At 38.5% G+C, this 23168-nt stretch overlaps 2 protein-coding genes across 2 annotated transcripts in view; one reads left to right on the forward strand and one right to left on the reverse strand.

Moving 5' to 3' along the window:
- Positions 1–321: 321 nt before the first annotated feature.
- LOC105232064 (uncharacterized) lies at positions 322–14197 on the reverse strand. The gene is made up of 12 exons (XM_029552754.2): positions 10988–14197; positions 5645–6349; positions 4021–5583; positions 3726–3955; positions 3292–3659; positions 2979–3217; positions 2694–2884; positions 2304–2465; positions 1748–2209; positions 1537–1675; positions 752–1125; positions 322–646 (listed from the first exon to the last, which is right to left on the reverse strand). The coding sequence occupies exons 1-12, from the start codon at positions 12197–12199 to the stop codon at positions 424–426; spliced, it is 5868 nt and encodes a 1955-aa protein (XP_029408614.2). The 5' UTR covers positions 12200–14197; the 3' UTR covers positions 322–423.
- A 689-nt stretch (positions 14198–14886) lies between these two features.
- The window catches only part of LOC105232065 (fasciculation and elongation protein zeta-2), a 33438-nt gene continuing 25156 nt past the window's right edge, over positions 14887–23168 (forward strand). Inside the window, exon 1 of the mRNA XM_011213648.4 lies at positions 14887–15885. Coding sequence (XP_011211950.2) covers positions 15356–15885 — 530 coding nt within the window. The 5' untranslated portion in view covers positions 14887–15355. The remainder of the gene's footprint in view (positions 15886–23168) is intronic.

Below are 23168 nucleotides of genomic sequence, written 5' to 3' on the forward strand. Positions count from 1 at the left end.
TTTAAATAAAAATATATTCAAAATTTTTGATTCATAGTTCTCTGGACTTTCTTGTATAACAATTTTATACATTAAATTTTAAACCTGTTTCATCAAAAATATTTTATAAACAAAATAATATATAATATTAAAAAAAATAAATTATATGTACAAAAAATTAACCAAATAAACTATTCATATTTATTTCAACAAAGAAAAATATTTATAAAACTATATTTCATAAAATTTTTATTAAAAAAAATAAATTTATTCAAAAAAAATTAAAAAAAAAAATTATTAAAAAACAAATTTAAAATAAAAAATTAATTAACAAATGTATTTAAAAAAAATAATTTATTTGATTAACAAATCGTGCTTATATTTTCTTCCATTTATACAATAACATAAGATTAAATTAAAATTACAACTTAAAACTACAAACATTTAGGCAGCATGACCATTTCTTAAATTACTATTGCTTGCTGCCTCAGACGCCTGCTGTAGAGCGCCGAGTGAAACCGAAGTAGTGGACAACAACGCCGCATTCGTGGGCGGCGCAGCATCAGCGCCGTCGGGTTTGGCCGACGCATAACGACAAGCGGCGGTTAGACACTTGCACGAGAGATGGCGATTTTTGAAAAGCCAAAAGGTGTCGCCATAATCGAAACTGTTGCGAGAAAATGTTTGAAAAAAATTTAAAAAATAAATAATAATGATAAATTAATATTTAATAAAATAAATCAATAAAAATTTTAAGAGTTCTCAAACTCACCACAACTCTTCACCCGCTTGTATGTCACGACAAGCGAAAAATGCAATTTTCGGAAAACGATAATCCTGATGTTCGAAAAACACGCGCACCGACACAATATTCGGCTCGCACGAATGATTATAGAAACGACTAACATTGCCAAAGTAATTTGCATCGATGCAATGACCATTTTCCAAGTCGAAACAATAACTGTCGTCTGTGCGGCGATCGGCTTCCGTATTGCTGAGTATTTCGCCGATATACTCGGAGACGAAAGAGCCTTTCGCCACCTGCACGAGGGTGCGTACACCCCAACCTTTGGTGGTGTCATTGCATTCGAACACTTGCAGTGGTATGCGTATGCCATTTTGAACAATACGATTTCGACAAGAGAGCTGAAAGAGAATAAAATTATATGATTAAATATTTTTTACAAATAAAAAAATTAATTATAGAGAAGAAATAAAACATTAAATAATAAAAAAAAAGAAAAAGTAATAATAAATTAAAAGTTTAAAACAATAAGAAAATATAAACAAATAAAAAATATTAAAATAAAATATAAACTTTTAAAATTTTAAAATTAAAAAAAAAATTAAATAATTATTTTAAAAATTATAAACAAAAATATGGATCAAAAAATTACAAACAAAAAATATATAAATAATAATACTTACAATAATTAATTTAAACAATTTTAAAAATAATAAATCAATCGTTCCAAAATAATCGAATAAATTCGCATTTTATTGCATAACCTAAAAATTTTAATTATAATATTTGCTCCGATTCCCTCCCACACTCACCTTATTACAACCGCAGACGTCATTGCATTCGAATATGGGCACTGGATCTTCGAAATTGAAATCGGCGCTCAAACGGCCTTCCGCCGTGTACCAATTTTGACCCGACGCCTCGCTGCATTGGCACTGTGATGAAATGCAGCTGCAAATATCGAAAAGATATATGTATATATATTTCATATAAAAAAGTTTATTTTATTTTTCCACCACTCACCCATCCATACACGAGCAGATGCGCATTTGCGCCACACGATAATCGATTGGCGTGCAATTTTGCAGAATTATCGACTTTTTTATATACTTCAGATCGGGTAGCATAATCTCATCGGACTCGTCATGTGCTGCAGCGGCCGCAGAAGCGCCAAGCAGCTCATTGCCACCATTCTGCTCAGCGCCATTCAGACTGCCACACAATTTCTGCTCATTACGCACGACTTGTATCGGACGCGCTTCACGTCCGTTCGATATGTCATCGCAAATAATGCGACTGCGCAGACCCAGCGGACGGAATGAACGCATTTGCATGTTGAAACCAACAGTGCGTGCACATTCCGAATCCTCGTGCGGTATACAATCGTAGGGTAATTCGTCGGCTTTATTCTTGACCATCAAATCGGCGCCGTTGGCGATGAGCGCAATACAGAGGCGGGTAATGGAGTGACGGCAGGCGATGTGACTGCACAAAAGAGTGTGGAGTGAAAGAGAAAAGAGAGAAAGAGACGGAGGAGAGAGTTAGTTTTTGTTAGCTGAAATCCTAGCGGCATACTTACAGCGGTGTATCACCCTCCACATTTTGTACATTGCAATCGGTGCCGGCTTGCAGCAACATTGTGATTGTCTCCAAGCCATTACTATGTAATGTGGCCCAATGTAGCACAGTGTTATTGTCATTGTCGCAAATATTCGGATCGGCACCGTGATTGAGTAGTAAACTGTGAAGAGAGAGATGAGAATAATAAGAGCATTGATTTAGTTCCGTTTTCTTGTAGGGTAGTCTTTTTGATTTTGCTTGCATAAGTTCCTTCACGATTCCGTTAGGTTGTTGTCGTAACGGTAGAAAACATACATGATTTTTTGATAATTCTTGATTGGTTAAAAACCGCGCTCCTTCCCGTTAGGTAGACCCGAAAGTCGCAAGAAGCCTTTTCTAAATCACTCACCTCACAATTTCCGTATGACCCAACTCTGCTGCCCACACCATAGCGGTCCAGCCACCATCATCTTGTGTATTTATAAAGTCCATAAAGTTCAATATACTGCGGCATGAGCGATAACTATCGATAATTAATTGCGCCGCTTCCAGATTACCAAGCTTAGCGGCAATGTGCAGACAGGTTTTGCCATCCAGGCCCTAAGTGTCAAAAATTAAAGAAAATAGAGAGATAGAAAAAAAATAATTTTTGCATTTTAACATGTAATTTTTTTTTTTTTTTTTTTTCAAATACCTTTATTGCCAAATCAGCGCCGCATTGTATGAACAAATTCAGTATATCACACTTGTCACCCAATACCGCACACATCGCCGCGGTGCGCAGTTCGCGGTCCAACATATTTATGAACTCCTTGGCATAACCCTTGCAAAGTAACAGAAAGGCCATCGGCAAGGTGCCAGAAAGCGCCACCAAATGCAAGCAGGTGCCATTAAGGAATTCGCGCATGCGCGTCTTCATATCGAAATCAGAGGCTGCAATATGTCAAAAGAAACGTATTTATAAATTTTTATTTTCATTTTTATTATTTTTTCGCAAAAACACGCACCGAGTATTTCAGCCACGCGCTCGAGATCGTCATTCTTCACCGCGTAGTACATGTCGCGCGTGGAGAACTCCGACATAGAGCTGCGTGTGCTGCTGGCGCCGCGGCGCGCATCGCGATTGCTTGGCGCACGACCGCGCAGCACCACATTCATAACGGATTCGGGTATCAGCTGCTCGAAATTGATTTGATGTGTACGCAGCGTACGTAGCGGTACAGTGTTACTGGCGGCGCTGCCAGCAGCAGCAAACGACGTTGATGCGCCGACGCCAGCGTTTACGCCTGCAGTGCTGTTAACAGTCACAGCATTGGAATGGCCATTTGGTTGCGCGACGCCGCTCAAAACAGGTAGCGGCATTTTCGCAGCTTTGCTGTAATGAAAAAAATAACGGTTATTTGGCATATGTTTTTCGAGTGCGGTCTCAATTTGTATTCACATCTTTGGCGCTCTTTGACTAGGCAAGAATACAGGCAATGTTTGGCATTTCATCGTGACGATGGAGGTACGTTCTGGCGTGTCGATGCCGCAGTGCGGACACTTCAGCACCAATGTGGGACTAGTGTAGTTGCTGGCCGTTTGCTGCGCATCTATGGGGCTGCTGAGTATGAACTTCTCGGCACATTCGGCGTGGAAAAAGTGTTGACGCTTGCAAAGCACAAATTTTCCCTGCAAGTGGAAGCACAAAAGTTTAGTTAGTGTTTACAAAAGATATTTTCCTAACCGATACGCACCTGCGTGCAAAATATGCCACAACCGGCGCAACAATTGTGTGTACTCAGCCGCTTCTTGTGGTCCTCGCACAACACCATATAGCTGACGCGCTGACTGGGCCGCAGCAGATTGAACACTTCACCGCTCAGTTGATTACTACAACCAACCTTCTGCTCCTCGATGTGGTCAATGGCCCAACAGTAGGCCGTATCAGGGGTGTTGCGCGTGTAGAATTGTGTTTTCTTCTCGCAGTAGCAAATTAAATTGCGTTGCTGCGCAGTTCTAGCAGGTGGCGGCGGTGAAGGTATGGTAACCACAGTGCCGATTGCGTTTAACGCGCTGACTGTGGCAGCTGCCAGGCCCACTGAACGGCCGCTGGGCGATTGTAGCTCTTGTGATGATTCATTTATCTCGATGACTTCAAGCGAGGGCGCTTTCAGTAATTTCTGTTTGCACACGCCAACATTTGTGGTTGACTTTGTGGTCGCTGCTGCTGCTACCGACTTCTCAACGGCATTACGTTGGCGCGCTTGCGGCTTTCGTGCCGCCTTTGCGCTTGTCGGCGAAGCGGTTGCAGCGCGCACAGGAATTGACTGCGCCGGCGCAGCGGTTGGTGTTGGTGTTCGCTCTTTAATGGCGGAGCGTTGCCGCAGCGTATGGCTGCGTCGCTCCACTTGTACGCGCGTAGTCGGCACGAACTCCTCATTGTCGCTTAGGCTTTCTATATCGCTGGCCTCTTCGCTAGTGTTGCGGCGCAGCCCAAGTTTGCGCAAATTATTTTCTTTCTGTTTGGCTAGCTTGCGCTGCTGCTTCTTCGTTAGTTTGCGCTCCTCTGACAAACGATTTGTATGCCATTTCGCCGCTTTGATTTCACCCAAGAACTTATCTACGTCTACGCGTGGACGCGCGAGCTGCGCTTGCTCTTCAGCTAGCAATGCGGCGCGCGATGCTTCAATGTCGCGCAATAGTTTACCACACAATTTTTTCTTGACAGAGTTTGAACCGTGGCTAGTAGCTTTTTCATCGGCGGGGTCCGCGCGTTCAGCCTTCTCCGTCTTTACTTGCTTGTTGCCCGTATGCGCTTTATCCGTTTCTAGCGCAGCGTTGGACTCGACGTTTTGGCCACCGCTGCCGCCACTATCCTCCCAGTTCTGCGCCTGCGTCAAACGCACCATATTAGTCGTTTCGAATTCATAGCGTAGCTGACTATTTTCAAGTATTTTCGTCGTTGGCTTAATGCGTCGCTGTGATCGTTTCGGTATGATAACGTCCGCATGGTGACTGCTGCGTTTTGTTGCTGAGCCGGGCGGCGTATGGTCGCTGCTCTCGCTATTCGCGCCACTTGCACCAGATTGTGATTTTTCTAACTGTTGCTGTTGCTGCAGCTGTTGTTGTTGCAGGTGATGTAGTTTTGACTTGCGCCCGCGTTTCTTTGGTGGCGTCCGCTCTTCTGCCGCTGGTATGGACAACTTACCGGCACTGCCTGGGGCTTCCGTCAAGCTTAGCGGGTCGACTAGTGTTAGTTGTGGATTTACCACACAAGTCGTGGGTTCAATTTTGATTTCTTCAAGCGGTGGACCATCCTACAAGTAACGGTACGCATGTTAAGCTATTAAGTGCAATGCGAACTATATTCAAACTTACCAACTGTTTGCTGTTGCCGCTAGGTGTCGCGCTGCTATCGTTGCGGTTACCCAGCCGCACGCTGCGCCGCATGCGCTTACCGCCATCGCCGTTGCCAGGACTTAACGATATGTCCTTACCACTTACAGTAGTATCTTCCTGCTCTATTTTGATGGCTGGCAACGTCACTACATTTGTACCTTCCACGTCATCCGGTTGTTTGCGTTTGCGTCCAACTGTTTTGCGCTCTTGCGACGCGGCGCTTGTCGTTGCTAATATCGCAGCGTCCGCCAATGCCGCCAACTGCTGTTTATCTTCCTCTCTAGCCGACAAGTCAACACTTTGCTCAAAGCCCTCCATCGTCACAGTGATTTTTCTGCCACGTCCACGCCCGCGCTTCACCGGCTGCAGCTGTTGGATTTGTGCAGCAGCTGCCGCCGCCGCTGCCGCTGTTTCAAGCGCACCTGCTGCTATAGTAGTTGTAGCTGTTGGCGGACCAGCAGCATCAGTTGTTGTAGTAGGAAGATTAATGTTTTGAACCGGCTCTAGCTTCGTTGTTGGCTGTGCTTCGTCAACGGTTACTGCAATTTCCGCATTTTCTACTTTCGTCACCGCCTCTCTCGTCTCAGCTGGCAGAGAATCGGGTGGATTAGTAACTTCGGAGAATCGACGCGTACGTCGTAAGCGACGAAGCGGACTAACACTGGCCGCACGCGCATTTGTAGCCTGTGATTGAGAAAATGCCAGAGTTTAAAGAATTATCTGCTTGGAAAATTAGTAAGGGGACCGAAGAAGAAATAAACACATAATTCGGTATCGTTGGAAAACGCCGTGGTGCGAAAACTATCAAACGGTTAACCCGGTTATTAAATTAAAAAAAAAGCTTTAGGAAATTCTCGGCGGGGTTTCGACCCCAGGAACTACACTACGGATTTAAAATTAATCCCAAAAGGAATAGGCATGTAACCCTTTAGGCTCTGAGGACACTAAAGAATTCTAGAATAGGCTTTTTGAAATCCTTGCTAGGGGTCCAAACCCAAAATTTCAGTCGGAATATCATATTATAGGGATCAAATCCGTAGAATCCCTTTCTAAGATGAGATTCCGATTAAAATTACGGTTCCTGAAGTGGCTGTCTAACGACGCACCTAAGCCTTTATGGGGACCAATGTGATGACACTGGAACAAAAGTCACCTCATCTGTTAGCTCTCTCTCTCTGAACCACCGGTGCTTCTGATTGAGTTTATCAGTACGAACAGTTTTATCTGGACACCTTCCAACCTCGACAGATGGTTGCTATCTTTTTCTTATATAGAGTCTTACAATCACATGAATATGTTTAATTGTCTCCTCCTCTTTTACCTCCTGACAGTTTCTACAATAGTCGTTATATGACGCTCCCATTCTACTGGCATGTCTTCTTATTGGACAGCGACCTGTTACTTCTCCAATTTGAGTTCTTACATTCTCCTTTTTAAATGTTAATAGTCGGCATGTGCGGTCCATATTCCATTCATGTTACCTTTGCCTGCTTATCGACGAAGTCAGAGATTGGTTCTACCAAGACGCGGTTATGTTTATAATAAGTTGTCGATTGATTGCAAGTAGCCAGAGGCATATAAATACCCTCTTTTCCGGTGTCTAATTGTAGAGTAATGTCTTTACGGCTAGTTCATCTGCTTCGCTGTTTCCAACGATATCGCTATGCCTTGGAACCCTTTACCAGAACAAGAAGGCTTTCTTTAATTGCTGTGACCTCTGCATGGAAGACACTGGAGTGGTCTGATAGGCGAAAGGCGATTTTGGTATCTAGATTTGCAGAGGATCTCTACTTCTGTTATGTACATAGATTGGAGCCATCATGCTTACCCTTGCGCCCTTGTACACCTCGCCCCTTTTCCACTCTTATCTGGAAGGAACGAAAAATCCTAATCTGATCCGAGATTCACAAATCCTTTTTTGATCTCTCATTATTTATATAAGAAAGGCAAAAATTCTTTACTACCACAGTCCACGAGGCCTTTAATTTGTAATAAGTCCCTTAATTACTAATAAGGCCGAATAGAAAAGAATCATGAAAAAATCTTGCTACGGAGATATCAATGGTGGTAGGCTCTAATAAATCTTTTTTTTTTTTTGAAATCATTCGTTTTCTTTATGAAGGTATTAAGTATGTTAATCGATATACGAACGACGTAACCTTTGCAGAGGTCTAACTGCGAGAACTTTCATAAAGTTCAAAAAGTGTACACAGAACTCTCCACTTCCATCTCTTTCATTATTGACTCAAAAATACCGCAAAGAGAGAGATGAAAGCCGCAAGCACTACAAAAATATATAATCCGTTGCAAAAGCTTAGTCTAACGAGGTGCACTAAACCGATTTAAGCATCTCGCCAGAGCTTCTAGATCCATTAACACGTCTACTACAAAATCTGAAGCAACCATTTCCTCAATCTCACCAACCTACGCGAGCAAAACCTTTTCAAACTAGAAATTACCATACTCCGACCTGACTCAAACTCCAACACGAATTTCGGACACACCAAATAGGTATATACCACAAAAAAGAAATGAAAAAACAATAAGAGAATAAAATAAAATTCCATCCACTCAAATAAACACAAAAATGATATCATTAGTGGCGTTATGCACGTGTTTTGGAACTGAAAGCTCGCGCTGCTTTGAATCGATATGTGCATAGACACTTGTGTACGAATAGTGCTGCCAATCCCGAAAGAGGTGGCATACTGAATGTCGGGAGAGCTCGCGTTAGAATCGAATGAAGTGCAGATGGCCGAGTGAGCTTAATGAAAACTTTCCCAAAACGGGTATACGGAACTTTACTTATCGACCTAAAATAAAGAAAACAAATATCCAATGAGCTGTTCGGCGCGGTTTTGAACAGAATGATCCTTTAATTTGATAGACAAGCCGAACGACATTTTGCAGTTTCGCAGGGGTCAATTAGAGGTTACAAATTTTGTACTTACTAGTTGTATGGTATGGAATTTTGTTTATAACTAGAAGAAACTTAACAAAATTCATAAAAATTTTAGCACCACGTTGGCGCTAGCTTTCGAAGAGCTTTTGACTTCGGCCAAAAGCTTAAAGGTACACCACTGTGAGCTTTTAACGGCAGAGTTGGATCCAAAATACTTGAAAATTGTAAACTCTTCTATAAATCTAATTTCGTTTTAGGTACAGGGTGCACCGAATATGTATTTTCTTAAAGATATGAAATTCGTTGTTATTCTATAAATTTTCATTACTTTATTTACCTACACTCAACAGAAAACTAAAAACCAATATCGTGAAATCTATTTCGGGATTGTAACTAAATTTCGGGAATCGATTTTATTATTTTATTACTTTATATACACGCTCTCTAGCCAGAAAATTAAACCCCGATCCCGTGAAATAAATTTCGGGATTGTAAACATTTCGGTACTCGATTATTTTATTTTAGTATACTACATCCTCTCCCTCTCTTGTCAGAAAAATTTTAATACGATCCCGAAAAATAAATTTCGGGACTAAATCCATTTTCGGGATTGTGATTTTTAGTTTACATTAACAAATCTAAGAGATAAGCATACACAAATAAATATATTTTTATGTAAATGTATACGTAGTATGAACGAATCGATTGCTAGTGGACGGCGAAAACTAAACATTTGCTAGCTTTCATTTGAGTAGCATGCAGCGGTGGCACTAAGTGAGGGAATTCCCTGAACTTCAAACAAGTGCCACATATCTAGATAACTAAATTTTTCTATATGCAAAGGATGGATTTATACTGTTATTTCTAGTAAATTTTAATTTTCTTAATAATGGGTGGCAAAATGATTTGCAACTAAGAGGAAAAGCTTCAGAAAGCTTAAGCACGAATATGGGAAAGGGCAAAGTGCAGATAAAACTAGGTAAAATAACGCTTTATTAACTAATAGGTGATAATTATTTGTTTATTTAAAGATATTTAATAAAACAACCAACCAGAAATAGTAAAAGCTAAGAGAGCTTTCGAGAGCGCCAAAATTGGAGTGGGTCTACGTACATTTGTATATTTTTTATTTGCAATTTTATGCTTCTTTAATTCTCTTGAATTTCAAACATTTTTTTCTAGCGAAATAAAATTTAAAAAATTTGCGGAAAGAATCACGTAGAACAAAAGCAACAAAGAAGTTGGTAACAGCAAGTGCAGGCAAAAGCAAATACTTTTTTGCAAAAGCACGAAATACATAATAGAAAAAGCTGCCGAACTAAACATAAAGTGAATATGATCGTAGTTGGGTAGATGAGTGTTGCTTTAACCGAACTACACACGTATCCATACATACATACGTATATAAGTGAATTTTTAGAGGGCAAACTGGAGCACGAATGGAATTGTTTGCCACCGAAGGCGAGGGAGAGTATGTAACACATTTTATGCTTATTCAATCGAATGAGTTATCTAGGAATCCTATTTTTACGAACCGTTTCGTTCCGGTTACATAGGACCTTCAGTAGTAGGTAAGACTCCAATGGCGTCATCCTTAGCTATTAATGGACCTTAAGTTCTACATTATAAAGCGATTGAGAAATCAAGAAACTAGCAATTATCCAATCCCCATTTTGGTGGCAAAACTTACGTTAGCTGTTATCGAAATCATTTAACGGCAAGCCCATGAGTCATGCGGGGATTCATTGTACGCTGGTCACATATTTCGTATATACATATGTCGTAGTCTATTCTAGATAGGTTGAACTTTGAAAAATTCAAAACAAAGTTACGCACGGCCACTCTAGATTCGCGAGGCATCTTGAGGTCTTTGTCATTTCCATTTAGTTACTTTTTGTAGTGTTATCAGCTGTGATTTTGTAATAGATTTCCTTACTGACAAACAGAGTCGCACAAGGAGATTTCAAATCTCCTCAGTGACAAGATTAACAAATGTCATTTTTGTGTGACGAAACTTGACAAATCTAGTAGATTAGTGAGACACTCTATTCAACAGTACAAATCCCGTGATTAAGTATGGGTCGGAACATAGTATTACACATAGTTCCAGCAGGGCAGGGCCGTAGAGAGAAAACCTGAAGCCTGATTTTACTAAATTCTTCGAGACAAAGTTCTGCAAATCATTATTGCTGAGCACAGTCCTACCTAGGCCCAGGGAGGAATAGTCCCCGATGTCGCACCCTCGCTCCTTCACTGAAGTTTTGGTATTACGTTGTAATAAAATCATTTTTTTTTTGAGAGAACATTTTTTTTGTCGCAAAACGGATTAATGTTTAGCCAACTTTTTTTTATTTATTTCATAACTTCCTACCTACATTTCTCCACCTTAGCGATTTTATAACTTTTGCTTAAATACTTACAATTTTATCAGTAGCATCGCTGTTGGCCACATCGTTATCGGTTGTTTTCACACACTCATTCTCTCCGGCTACTCCCTGCTCTAAGCTAAGTAGTGTGCTGCTATTTATGTTGCTGGTGGTAGTGCTGGTGAGTTCCGCTTTCGGCTGTTGTGCTGCCGTCGTTAGCAGCATATTTGATGTTGGTGTAATTGCTGTTGTTGTTATAGTATCAACATTCGAGATGTCACATGAGTCACCTCTAGATGATGTTGCAAGCAAATCCTCATCAATATCGTCAATATCTTGCTTGATTGAAACCAATTCGACCATAACTAAGTCTGCAGCATCCGCGCTAATGGTAGCTGCCACCAAAGAATTTTCCAAATTTTCATTTGCTGACTCGGCTGTCATACCACTTTCCTGCTGTGCATCCGCTGTGTATGGCACAACTTGTTGGCATGTACGCTTTGTGTCAGTAATGCCGTCATGAAAGCTATCATCGGATTGACCTTGTGCGACTGTGCCAATGCTGGCATTACTGCTACTATTGTAGTTACTGCAGTTGCTATTGCTAGTGCTGGTGTTGCTGCGTCTTTTTCTGTGCGCTGCATCTGGGCCGACGCCTGCCGCAATTGAAGTTTCACTTTCATGTAAAGATAATTTATCTTCCATACCGATTGCTTCCTCTTTACTTACAGCCGACACACATTGCATGTGTTCCGCCAGCGCAGCGCCACTTGTTGTGGTCTCAGTCGGCTGTTGCAAGTCCTCATCATCCGCCAACAAAGCTTTCATTTGTTCTTCCATAAAATCGGTTGTAGATGCACGATCTTCTTGATCCTGTGCAGTCAATTTTATTTTATTTTCTGTTTTGTTCAGCTCCTCCAACTTGTTGTCACCACTGCCCTTGGCGAGTTGCTCTAGTTTTATAGGTTGTGTGTTGTTATTGTTGTTGCTACTGTTGGTACTGCCGTTTTGGCTTTGTTTGCACTCCTGTTGAGTGCTGTTGGCCGACGTCGTTGACGCCTGCTGCTGCTTATGTGTTTGTGCTTTTCTGTCCTTATCTTTGCATGCGAATCGATTATTCACCATAGTGCGCCATTTCAGCGTTTTGTCTTCGGCCAAATCGTGATTGAGCAGCGAACCACCTTCAGCGGTGCTCGTAGCGCATTCAGCATCAAAAGTACTGGACATAGAGCTGAGCAGTGACTCCATACAATCGGCGGTAGTCATGTTATTAATTGGTATTAGTGCGGAAAACAAATGCCTACACTACAATCTTAAATTGTAGTTAAATTTTTATCTAAATATGAAATATTTACATTTATATGTATTCTAATTATTTTTTCCAATCGGCATAAGCATGTATACGTATACATAAATACTTTTTATATTTTGTGTGGATTTGTGTAACCAATCCCACGTTAGCAATGTAATTCAACGTAAAGTATTTTTTTCTTAATTAGTCAGCACGGATTTGTTCCAAAACACAGATATTGTGAAGTCAACTTCAATAATCGAATTTCGTTTATCACCATTACTATAGATAAAATGCACAAATTGTCCAACGTTTGTACATAAAAAATTGTGTTCACAGCTGTTTACGCCCAACGCCCCCTCGTACACGTCGCCACTTCTGCTTACCCACAAGTGCTCGCTGTCTTACTTCACCGCAGCGCGTTTGTGTTAACACAATTTTAACTACTTTACACCAAATATTTAATATAGTATTTCAAAATATTTAATATTTCCTAATATTTGTATGCAATTTCATGTGTGTTATATATTACTTTTTTTATGTTCAATCAATTTACATAGTATATTCACAGCTCCACAAATCTCTATACTCGGCAATACACTTTTTGCTGCTCTTGAACGTAATAATGCTTTGCTTCTTAGCACTGCTGTTTTTTCTTGCATTACTTATCTACACTTTTGCTTATTCTGCTTCTTCTTTAGCTATTAGTTAAATATGTATTGCCTTTTCTGTATGTACTCACATGTTTTCTGTTTTTTTGTATAATTAAACAAATTATTTGCACTTTTCATTTCAGTTTTCGAACATTTTCAATATTTTAGTAATACAACATTTTTGCTCAACTTCATTTATGTATATGAATTACATATTCACGCTCGGTATATGTTCGATTTACTTGCGCCAACGCTGCTTTCTTACTTCAGCTTCACCTCACCGCCCCGCTTACTCCTAAGACAATTCATCATCCATAGCACGTTCGCACGTCTCAATTTCATTGTAAAAATTATATTTTCTTTAACACTAAAATTCATTTCATCGCAACGCGTTTAAAATCATAGTTTTAGCATTTGATTTTCTTTAAGTCGTTTAATTTTTAAATTACAAACATTGTTTTTTCTTTACACAAATCTTACTGAAATTCTTCAGCTGCTTTGCTCCCGTCTTGTTGGAACGAACTCTTCTGTTGGCATACTCAATGCCGTCGTATAGCCAATAGCCTCACATCAGCAACGTAGCCGACACTGACGTCGCTGCCGCAACGCTCGCTTGTCGCTTGCTTTCCATTCAATGAAGAATCGCTGCTCGCGATAGCGTTGCCGTCAGGCTATGCTCTGCCACCATGTGACGCCCCTGTTTAATTTGTTGTTGATATTATTAAACATACGCTCTTTAATCATTCAATTTAGTTGACCAAAGTTCTCTCGCATTCGCACGTAGCTGCTCCAAAAGTATGATTTTTGTTTACCCCCTCTCCAATAAGTTCCCAACAACAAAAACAACTCTATGTAATTAGCCCCTTGATGATTGCTTTGCTATTGTTTTTGTACCGTGTGTCGTTTGTAGGGAGTCTTCTGTCGTGTTGTTATTGCTATTAAAAGCTGCTTGTGTTGCTGCAATTAGCGGTTTCATTTGCACTCTCACATGTACCCACGCTCTTTTTGCACTTCCCTAAACTCGTTTACGCTCGCTCTTTGTTTGCGGCTGCCGTACACAGACGTTTTTCTTTTGTTACTACTTCTCAGCTGCTGCTGTTGCTGCACCCCCTTTTTAATGAACTTTGTTTGCTATTAAATTTTCACGTGTTTTTTACGAAATTTTTGTTTGCGGAATTCAGCGCGGTTTTCCAATTTGATATACTCGCACTTTCAACTATTTAATTTCACTTTTCACGAGCTATTTTCATGTTTTCCTACAGCAACTGTTTTCAGTTCTCTCGATAGTGACTTTTCCTTGCGTTTGTGCTTTCAGAACACACCCGTTTCGGGAAATCTGAAATACAGAGTTGCCCAAGCTCAATTGCTTTGACATCTGTGCGATAATTTAAATTAAATTATTTATTCGTTATAACTTTCGCGAAGCCTGATTTATTCATTTATTTAATATAATGAGATGAGAATATTTTCATAATTAGCAGTTCAAATATATTTCTATTAATCCTGGTAACGAAAAGCGAATAGAAATCGCCACTATATATAATGAAAAAAATTATAAACACAAACACGGAAACGGAAATGTAACCTTGGATTATTCCTTTTTTTAATAATTACTACTTTTTTATATGGCCTATCTTTAACTCCTATTTCTTTGAAATGTTAATCATTATTACCAATTTCCTGAACTTTTGGTAAAAAAATATTGGTTAAACCGTATGTTGTTATGTTGGAAAAATTATAATACCCAAGACTATTGTAAATTCAATTCAAACGTTATTATATTTTACTAATTATTGCAAGAAATTTCCATGTAAAAAATTTTGATAAATATAATTATAAATATTCCATCGCAATAATAAAAAATAAATGTAATATCTTTGACTAATTTTTTGTCATCTGAAACACCCAGTACGCCACTGCACAACACACTGTTTGCGGTGAATTATGACATCCATGGTGAGTAAATTGCATGGTGTCATTTGATGTTTTCAATATTTTGTTTTTGTTGTTCTGCAGAGCTGAAAAGAAAAGGTTATAGTGATTTTGCGCTGCGTCGCGGTTCAGTGAAATTGTGAATTTTCTAAAGGAAAAATCCTAATAAGTGTGTGAAAAGCACTTAAAACGTGCTAAAAAGCATTGCCATAATTCGTAAAAGTGCGCGGAATTCTTTTAAAGGTTCAAAATAAAAAAAATTATACATACCACCCCCAGTGAAAAGTTGTGAAAACACAGCCATACAAACAGGCTTTACCAAGTGAAAAAGCGGAAAGCTTTTTGCAGTGAAAAAAGGCAATACAATCAAATTTAGTGCAAATAAATAAAACTAAAGCAAGCAAATATTTGTGCAGATAAACACCGAACAAAACTGCTAGGCCTTCCCTTTTTGTCTCATAACATTATTTATTAAGCACCTTCAGTAAAAGCGTCAAGACGCCGCCAACAGCGCCAGCCTCACCTCCCGCGGAGCATACGTGCGTGATGCGTGACCTCGGCACCAAAATGGCCGAGCTGAAATTCGAGGCTCCATTAGCTAAATTCGAGGAGACTGATGAATGGGGCGGTTGTGACTTCATTACCAATCAAAATACGATTAATGATACATTGAATTTGAATCTGAAAGATTCGTCGATGAAGCAGGAAAACAAGATGCGCCTACTTGAAGAGGCTGTGCGTGATGCACATGTGAGCAGGAATGGCGTGCTCATGACGAACGGCACTAATGCTGATAAGGTTGACGGCGGTGCAATAAGTCCCAATTGTAATTCCTTATTGGCCGCTGAGTTGGGATTGGATGTTGGTTTGGCGCCCGGTGATGATGGTTGCGATAAACGTTCCACCGTTGGAGATACAGTTGATAATTTTGCTGAAACATTCGGCGGTAGTCTTGAGGATTTAGTTAATACATTTGATGAAAAAATAACCAAATGTTTCGGAAATTTCGAAGAGAATGTTGAGGATTTGGCACCGGTGCAAGTTCGCAGCCAGGAGGAAATCATGAATGAATGCCAGTGAGTAAAAATTAATTTTATATTTATAATGAAAGTGACAATGGTTGACTAATTTTTTTTAAGTCAATTTTAATTATCCAATCGATAGCCGGTGCCTATCAAGTCGATTATGCTACTTGTCAAATTTGTTTTTGCGCTTTTCTATTGTTGTTTTATTATTCCGTTTTATATATTAAAAACTTTACTTTTTTTGTAAATTCATGCGGCATATTTTCCATGTATGCACTACTCTTGACACCTTTGCCAGCGCCTGCGCACTAAATATGCACTACCCGCAAGCCTAAAGCTATATTGTTTGTAAAATACGCTTGAATTTTCGTGCAAACAAAAAAACAGCACACACCCACTAATTCTCTGCAGTTCTAACGAGCCGCTAAGAATATAGTACATATACATATATGCATATAACACATATAAGTCTATATACAAATATATTTATGTATAAAGACGATTTGTCACCGCTTTCATCGCCTGAAACTCCAATAAGTTTCTTCCACACAGCCTTTGTCAATTCTTGATGCTCGTATGTCCTGTCAAGCGTATGGTGACCGGGGAGCATGTATGACAACAGCTAAACACTAGCATGCAAGTTATTTAGTAGTACATGGAGGTGGTGGATTTTTGTTTTACTCAGCGCTATAGTGGATCGATAGCCATAAAGTGGGTGTAGGGTTGGTGGTGACACGAAATGATTTTATTATGTCGCTGGTGAAAGCGCTACAGTTGGTAATATGAAATATATACATATGTACATATCTAACATTTGGGGTGGCTGACAGTTAATATCCATGTAAACTTATATGTATGTACATATTGGTTTGTTTTTACAAATCTACAAACATTTTGCTTTGCAAATTTCAAGATAAATATGCAGGCCTTGCCAAACCTGAAACAGGTGTTATTGCTAATGGAATGTTGAAATATGATCTTTAGTAAACTTGTAAATGTTTTAACAAGCAAATATTGTTGATTATTTAACAATTCTTATTCGATAGCTTTTCAAACAATCGATAACTCACAGTTGCTATGGACAACATTTTATGTTGGAGAAAACAAATTTTATGCCCTCTTAGTTTGGAAACCCAAAAGAATGCGCTCTACTTTTGTTTAAAGTTTCCTAGCACTATTAAAATACGAGACAACAAATACATAAGCATATTAAAATTACTTATACTATAAATTAGTATAATACGAGATGACATTTCCGTCTTATAATCTTAATTAAACATAGCTGCTGGCGAGAATAGCGCTTGTGAAGCTGCACACATTATTGCATGCCCTATGTTGACGTAAATTTTATTTATTGCTCACATCCCTTTAAAAACAATTCCATCTATGTATAATAGTATTTACGTGTGCATAACAAATGCATTCACAATCTTCGCCATGCAAACACAAGCAAAAAAAAATGAGTTCAATTCAATTACGACTCATATACAATGCCTGTGCATGCATGCTGATAAGGAAGGCAATAATGACAGTTCAAGCAAATGTTTTTATATGTACGGCTACTCTAAATTGGTTTTTCGCTTTTGTTGTTGTTGTTTTAATATTCAATAATTATTTATAAAACTGTAGAGATATGTTCGGCACTAAAGTGAAAAATAGTGATTGATTGCTTCATATGTTATCGATTATTGCCGATTGTTCTGTTAACGAGGTTTTGCTACTGCAAACAACTCGCAATCTTATCTCAGTGTATTGACGAAAATATTTATTTATATAAAATTATAATATATCATAAATGTACATATATATGTACATATATAAATTAAATATATTTGAAATATTTAAACGTAATCAGCCTTTAGCTTATTATATTTATAATATTTTTATAAAAATAATATTTTCATTTAATTATAAATTATTTTTATAACCACAAATTTTTATTTAGTTACTTCCATTTGTACTGTTTGCAGCTATTTATTCTCTGTAATTCTCTGAAATACTCTGTGTCACTATATGTCAGAGCTGCACAAGTATTCTTATCAATTAAAGCATAATTGCGCGTATGCTTCAATGATTTATACAATTTGCCTATGTAACAACAACAACTTAACGTCACAAACAACACTTGACTTCAGACGGATGTGGAGTAGTTGCGTTATTATTTTTATTTGGTAATTTGACCAGAGCTTTATCCCAGTTACGTTGTGCTGGTTTAACAAGGCAATTGTTTTATTTATGCTGGTTAGTCGCGATGTAATTGAGGAAAAAACAATTTGGCTAATGTCACTGCCCTATAATCGCAGTTGGAGTGGGAAAATTTGCTTGGACCATCAAGCAAATAAATATAAAGTTCTATATTTACCGTGTTTGGCATCAATATGAACCCTGGAAACCTGTTTTAGCTCCAGATTTTTAAATTGTTTAAAATTTTTAACGTCAAATTTCTCGATCTACAAAGCATTTATCGATATTTATTTCTATTTGTGTCTTTAAAACCAAGTTCTGATGTGTTAAATTTCAGCATAATTCTCACTTTCCGTTCTTATTTGATAGCTTTTTCATAGCATTTGAGGTGATTTGTGATAATATTCTACCGCACGTCGCTAAAGGCGCGCCAAACTCAGAAAAAAGGTTAAATTGCTTCAAGATTTACCTTACTCAAACTCAAGTGGCGAAATGTATGAGATGTTGAAGTGAGAATCAGCACTTTTTCGTTAACAAACACAACTATTTTCGAACCTAAATACGGGTTTACACTACCTGTTATTTTTTCTTCATTGATTTGTGTTTTTTTTTCAGCCAGCCAGCATAAACTAATGTAACTTTTGTGTTTTTGTTTCGAATTGTTTATTTTTCTAAATAACCTTAACAGACGCGGCGGCATATTTATCTGTTTATCTTTTACTAATGAGATAGGCACGCACATGCCTGTATGTTTGGATTTCTTATTGTTTTTATTGATCAGTTTCCTTTTTGCTTTTATCATCTTCTGCTGTATTGGTATGTACAAATGTATGTATACAAAAAAAAAGTTGAAAGACTCTATTCTCACCTCTTCAGCATGTTTGCTCATAGCAAACCTTTTTGTCGCACTTGGGAATGATTTAACAACAACTCTAGTTCCTACCTGTGTATCTTTTTATACTTTGAATAGAGTATATTAGTTGGTCACGAAGTTTGTTGTTTATCTGTATATAAGTATGTACATGACTCGAGCCCTTGAGTTTTTCAGATACCTTTCTGAAATTTGTCCGAATCATAAAGATCATTATTCAAGGGAACGCCACATTCACCGCACAAATTGGTCAATTCGGACAACTATAGCATATAAACTAATCGATCAAAATCAAGTCCTTGTATGAACAATTTTTTTATTTGACGATGTATTTTCACGAAATTTTACAAACATGGGTTATTGTCCAAAGAAGCGCTACTATAACCGAACAAATTGTTCAGATCGGTTTGCTAGAACATAAGTGTAGCTGCAATACAAACTGATGGATCAATATTATGATAAAGATCTTTTTCTACTCTTTCTTGTTAAAAGAAATGCGCCTCGGAAGTTAACGTTTTTTTTTATTGTTTTTCTCATCTCATTCAATTCAGCTATTTATGCCCTTTAAATTGGGTGTTTTTTATTTATTTACCATATAAGCATGAAATTCTTCAGGTCTATGTTCATGTAATTTTGTATATTTGTGCTTGTTTTCTTTATTTGTGGCAATTTCTTGTCCAGAATTGCTACTTGTGAGCATACAAACTATGAAATCCTTTAAGTTTAACAAACTTTTGGACCTTTTACGTCATTCCGGTAACACTTACTTAATGCCAAGCCTAAAAACCAACAGCCTCTAATTAAAAAGGCTGAAAATGCGAAAATTGTATACCTTTACAAGCCACTTAAACATTTTTGTAATGTGTATGTGTGTAAAAGAAAAAAGTTACGCTTGAACTTTCTTCACGTTTTGCGCAGTTAAGAACAAGTTTATTTTTATTACATCTTATTTTTTGCGCTTTACTTTGCTTACTTGTTCGTCCCTTGTACATTTTTTTCTTTTTTGTGGTCAGCCCTCTCCTGTGACCTGTGCGATGCTGCGGCAGTTAAATGGAGTACGTGCAAAGTTTACAATGCAGCAAACTGCTGGTCGATAAAGCGGTTTCGCGGTAGGAACACATGATATTGTCGCCATTTTTTAGTGCTTTTGAAGCAGAAAGTTGCATTTTAGCTCCAGTTGACCGGTCTTCTTTACATGCATTGTTGAAAAAGTTGTGTTCTCTTAATATATGTATGTATTTTTCTTTTACAATGTTACCTACCAACACCTTTCCAGTCAAAAATTGCTACCGCTGTCAGCGCATTAATCTAATTACATCATTTACAGCTATTAATCTAAGTAATGCACGTTGATTGCCTACTAATTTGTTTAGCAATCGTTGCTCAATCTCAAATGCAACACATTTCTACATACATTCATACAATCAATCTTTAATGCTCAACATGCAAGCACCTCCATTCCGAATGCATGACAGCAGCGTAGCTGTCAAGCGCGTTGACACTTCTCATGCACACATCGCTAATAAAAATAAAATGTATTTCTTTGTAATGAAAGTATTAAAGGCACACAGTATATTCAAATAAAATATACAAAAGAAAATAATAGAAAATAAATAAACGCCAATAGTTGAAACGCAATGAGAACGTTAAGTATGCGAAGTAGTAGTTTGGCACGTTGAGAAATACTTACAGACAATTATGTCACCTGAAAATGTACGTACATATGATAAACAAACACACATACATATATGTATGTTCGTATTATATCCATGTTCACATTGGTATAAAATCACGCCAGCTGTGGGCGCTTTACAGACCTGACACTTGGTAATCGACTACTGGTATTTACTTTGCATTCTGCATACCAATAAGGCAAGGTAGACAGCGGTATAGCGGCTCACAGCCAGAAACATATAATTGCTGTTTCAAAGCGGAATAAAAGAAATGAAAAGAAAAAATAGATGTCAATAATGAATTAAGCCAATATTCTGTTCTAATCGGAACCGTATTTCAGTAGGATTGCCTCGTGTCCGTTCGCAAATTCCGGGTGTTTTTTTTGACTATAGCTCTCTTCATTTTGATAAGTTGTTGTCATTAGCATTTTCCTGTAAGAATTTCGATTTTAGAAGCCTATAATAGCACACTGCACACGCTTCTGTTCCCACCATATGCAGAGCATTACTTTGTCGTCATTGATAGTCATCTCTGCCGTTGATTTGACTGGCTGGTGAGGTTTTACATATGATCTTTTGAGTTTAGGGTTGTCGGCATACATTCATTTTACAACACCAGCAACCCAATACAACAACGACTTCCTTTTGTACCGTTCAAGCAGCATTTCTTAACATCCAAAATCATCTTTTCACATATCTTGGCTTGAATTCATATGATATCCAATACCTAGCTGCTTTAAAAGGTTTTGACGCGGCTGCTGGAGTGAAAACAAAGATTCCTCGGCCACATCTCCTCGACTCACGACGAACTAAGCACAACTTTTTCATTCCCCAGTAGCGAAAATTGGACTAATAGCGCTGTGATCGAGAGCTACTCGTACAATGGGAAAATCTAAAATCAAAGCGTGAAACAGAAGCAGGCTTATTTTATGGTAATAAAGGACTACAATTCAGTCTTTTAGGCCGAAATTGTGGTTATAACCGAAGCTGCCATGTGGGCTTCCGCTCTAACCAGCAAGTCCATAAATATTCAAGTGACTAGCCGTCTTCGAAGGCGAAAATAGCAGACACCTCGTCTTGCAGACATATTTCTGCTCTTTCTATCAAAGTCAACAGTATTACCATGTATTAAACAGCTGAAAACTTGCTCTGCATATTTTTTTTTTTTTTGCAAATCCATTAAACATCAATAAAACGCCTGCGCAGCAACAGCTCATTTTACATGCAAGCTTGGTGCGAAAAATTCAACTGCGCCTTAAATCATTGCATTCTACCTTCTTTATACCTACCGCACAAAACATTGTGGCTGATCGTGCCACACATAACACCTACGCTGTGTATTCATTAACAACCGCAGCAGAAACGAGCTTCGTACGCCTGCGTAAAAGTGAAAAGTGTCAAACAGTATGTCAATGTCAACGACGAAAATGAGCACATACGCGTCGAGTACCCCACATACATATGTATGTATGTACGTCACATAAGCCACACACTCAATTCTTTACCACCTATTCACTTTCAAACACGCTTGTGGCACAAACCAACTCTGACAGCCTCTGTTTTGCATGCATTACGGCAATGGCATCATAGACGATGCCAAAAGATAACTTAAACCGCTACATTCCTTCACACGTGTGCCATGTTTTATTGACATTTTACTGTGTGAATTGACGTTTCAAACGACAACGTCATTAGCAAGTTGTCAAGTCGTACGACGGCGTGTGCTTCGGTTTGTGCCTGCCGCTGTGCCCTGGAGCCACTATAGTCAAGGTGACTTCATCGTCGCCAACGGTATTGTCTGCTGTGGCACGTTTTGCATTTTTATCTTTTTGTTGTTATTACACTTTATTGGTGTGATTTTGCCAACTGTTTATTGGTTTTTCTTGCCTGCTACACCTTTTTTACATATTCATATGCGCGAAATGAAAAATGAAAGCCAAATGTAAGATAAACAAAATTAAGTAAACAAAGGTGTACACAATTACATATTTACGCAAAGTAAGCAATATTCATTCGCGTTGTTTGCCTTAGTCGCCACGGGTGTGATGGGTTATTATACCCTGTACGAAGTATATTAAAGGTTGGCACCTTAGTTTTTGAGATATCGATCTGTAGCACACGTTCTTATTTCCTCTTTTGCCAGCACTGTCGCTAACGGACCACTGTAGCACAAAGCTGCCATTCAAAATCAAGTCCTTATATAGAAAACTTTCTTATTTCACAAGATATCTTCCAGACCTTCGGCATAGTCTATTGTTCATGCTAAGGTTAGAACATGCGAAAAAATTGCATCCTTTCAAAATCCAGTTCTTGTAAGGAAAACTTTTTTAATTGACTAGATACCTATCATCACGAAATTCGGCATAGCTTATTCTCCAAGGCAACGGGGCAATCTACGAAGAAATTGTTCAGATGGAACTAACCATGTCATACAAACCGACCGATCCAAATCAATATAAATATTTTGTATACTCATTTTTGCAATAACAAATGTACCCGTAAACGGTATTATAGTTGCGGTATAGCCGCAGTTAACGTTTTTTCTTGTTTTTGCTCTCACTAAACCAGTGCGCTACTTGCCTCCTTTCGCAAGAAAATGTATAATA

The sequence above is a fragment of the Bactrocera dorsalis genome, chromosome 4 (assembly GCF_023373825.1).
Source record: "Bactrocera dorsalis isolate Fly_Bdor chromosome 4, ASM2337382v1, whole genome shotgun sequence".
NCBI classification, from domain to species: Eukaryota; Metazoa; Arthropoda; class Insecta; order Diptera; family Tephritidae; genus Bactrocera; species Bactrocera dorsalis.